Source organism: Sorex araneus, chromosome X, assembly GCF_027595985.1.
Source record: "Sorex araneus isolate mSorAra2 chromosome X, mSorAra2.pri, whole genome shotgun sequence".
Lineage (NCBI taxonomy): Eukaryota > Metazoa > Chordata > Mammalia > Eulipotyphla > Soricidae > Sorex > Sorex araneus.
The window spans coordinates 136,853,807-136,856,633 of NC_073313.1; the positions used below are offsets into that span (position 1 = coordinate 136,853,807).

The 2,827-nt window shown below is 42.2% G+C and overlaps 1 protein-coding gene across 1 annotated transcript; it reads right to left on the reverse strand.

The window, feature by feature from the left end:
• Window positions 1–1,265: 1,265 nt before the first annotated feature.
• Window positions 1,266–2,612, reverse strand: LOC101549823 (BAG family molecular chaperone regulator 5-like). Its single transcript, XM_004611630.1, has one exon. The coding sequence runs from the start codon at window positions 2,592–2,594 to the stop codon at window positions 1,266–1,268; it is 1,329 nt and encodes a 442-aa protein (XP_004611687.1). The 5' UTR covers window positions 2,595–2,612.
• Window positions 2,613–2,827: the final 215 nt, after the last annotated feature.

The window sequence follows — 2,827 nt, forward strand, 5'->3', positions numbered from 1 at the left end:
GCATATACTTCTGGCCTAGCTCTGTCTGACTCTGAAGGCAAGAGTCTCCACGTCCCTCACCCTTCCACAGATCTGTGGGTGTTCTTTCCTTTAAAAAATAAGGTACATTATCTTTTAGAAGTTGTCATACTCTAATTACTCAGGAAAATTGTAAGAATAGGTTTTACATGGGAAATAACTGCAAGCGTCCAGAAGTTTGACCCCCTTCTTCAGTCAGCCTTGAAGGCATTTTTTGTTATTAATTTAAATTAATTTCTTTCTTTTAAAATGATGTCACTTACACTTTGTTTTGGGTCACACTAGTGGTGCTCTGGGCTTACATCTGGCTATGTGCTCAGGGGTCACTTCTGGTGAGACTCAGAGCACTATATATAGTGCTGGCTATAGAACCAAAGTTGGCACTATCTCTCCAGTCCCTAATGATTTTCTATATGTCAAACACAGAAATAAGACTTCTTCTCTAAATGCAGAACCAGGGGGAAATACAGACTGTTTAAAAAAATAGAAGAAGAGGACATCAAGACAAACAAAAATTTATACCCTATTAAACAGAGTGTGAATAACCAGAATTTGGAAGTGGAAAAAAATCCTTCTACTTTATTCAATATCATAAAATATATTATTTTACTTAGTGTTCTACTTGGCGCTTCTAATGAGCCCCAGATACTCACATTTTCTCATAATTGTTCTGCATTCACTACACGTTTCTATTTCTGGATCTTGAAATATCTTCATTTAATTAATTAATTAATTAATTTATTTTTGCTTTTTAGGTCACACTCAGCGATGAACAGGGGTTACTCCTGGTTCATCTACTCAGGAATTACTCCTGGAGGTGCTTGGGGGACCATATGGGATTCTAGGAATCGAACCCAGATTGGCTGCGGGCAAGGCAAACGCCCTACGGCTGTGCTATCGCTTCAATCCCCAAATATCCTCATTTTAATGCTTAAGTTATTAAAGTCTTCCTACTTATGGTTAAAAAAAGTCAAATGAAACAAAACAAAGGCCACATCACAATGTACAGATAATGATCCAAGTGGAAAAGTTAATGTGCTGTAATCGGTGTTTTTCCAACACCCAAAGCAGCTCAGCTTTATAATTTATATAATTTATAATTTATAATTTAGCAATTATAAATGCTAAGATTGACATCTGCCATGCAAAAATAATATTAAATTCAATGAGTAGGAAGATCTCTATAATTACACAGATGCCTACAATACAAAACAAGAGAAAGAGACCTTGAGATGACTGCAATTCTACTACTCCCACTTGTCACATTTCAAATCAAGATAGCTGAGAATATTCTGAGCCAGGTTCACAGCCTTCTTCCGGGCAGCTTTACATGCTTGCTCTCCCTGAGGATCCACTGCATCCAGGGCCAGCAGCTGTCGGGTGAGTAGTTCTTCCAGCAGGATGAAGCGCTTGTCAGTTTGGTCGCCTTCAAAGGAAAGCACATCTGCCTGGATCTTGGACAACTTGTCTAGAATGTTCCACACAGCCCTCTGTGCTGGATGCTCAGGTTGCTGGTCTGTCTCCAGGGATTCCTTCAAGTTAATGAAGTCGATGAGGGCTTGCCCTTCAATGACAGCTCTGTGCTGGGCTTCCTGTATGCAGGGGTTCTTTTCCCGGTGTATTTCACCCAGTTCTCCTATCAGTCCCTGCAACTCTGTTTTGGAGCAAAAGTACAACTCCTGAGGATTCTGGGACTGCAGAAGTTCTTTTTTTATTCCTTTCATTCTTGTGAGGACATTTTCTATTTTTAAGATGGAGTGATTCTGTCCCAGATCAAATGCCTGTGTTGAATTGGCTTTTTCCAAATCCAAATATTTTAATAACTTGTTGACTTCCATGACCACTTCCCTGTGGTAGTTTGTGATATCCACCCACTCTCTCACGTCCAGGGCATCTAAGTCTGTGATCAGTCCCGAGAGTACACACGACAGATGTTCGAAGGTCTCCTTGCTCTTTATGCCCATAAGAAGGGCGATCAAAGTGCCCCTAGCTCTGTTGACTTCGCATATCACCGAGGTGATTTTGGCCACTGCTGGGTGTTCTTCTTCAGTCAGTGGCATAGATGGAAATTTTCGCATGCAGTCCTCGGTGATTTCCTGTACCGCGCAGATCTTACTCAGCGCATGGTACCTGGCATTGCGCAGGGAGACCTTCCCAGACGTGTTCACGTGCGTCAGTCTCTTAATGATATCCTGGATTCCCTCCTTAAATTCATCACTCAGAAGGCTGTTTACGCTGTAGAGTGGCAAGATCCTCTCCTTCACTAGGGCCCGGGCTTCTTTCAAAATTGTTTGGATTTCCAGCTGTTGTGGGTGGTTGGCATTCTGTTCCAGGTCTTTCAGAAGTCTCTTTGTCTCCTTTGCTGCCGCCTTTCTGGCCTTCCGAATTTCTCTTTTCCCTTCGGCATCTATAGAGACTATTTCAGACAGGTGCTTTCTTAAATTCCTCTTCAGCTCCTTATAGTTCTTGTCTTTGGGAAGACCGCAAAAGCCAATTACTTGCTGTTCTATACTTTTCACTTCCTTTTGGATTTCCTTAAGCCTACACATAGAAGGATGTTGGTTTTCCATATCCATAGTTTTGTTGTTCTCAGTTTCACAAATACCGGTAGTGATCGAGGCTGGTTTGGTCTCGGTAGCCCTTGATGAGATGGCGAGATGGAAGATGAGCCCTTTATTTCATCCAAACTGCATCCTCTCCCTCTTCCAGGCAAGGTGAAAAAGCCCGTAGGGACGATGGCAGCTGGCCACAGTGGTCACTGTGGGGTCTTAACAAGATCCTAGACATGCCTGAGATCACAATGGCACTG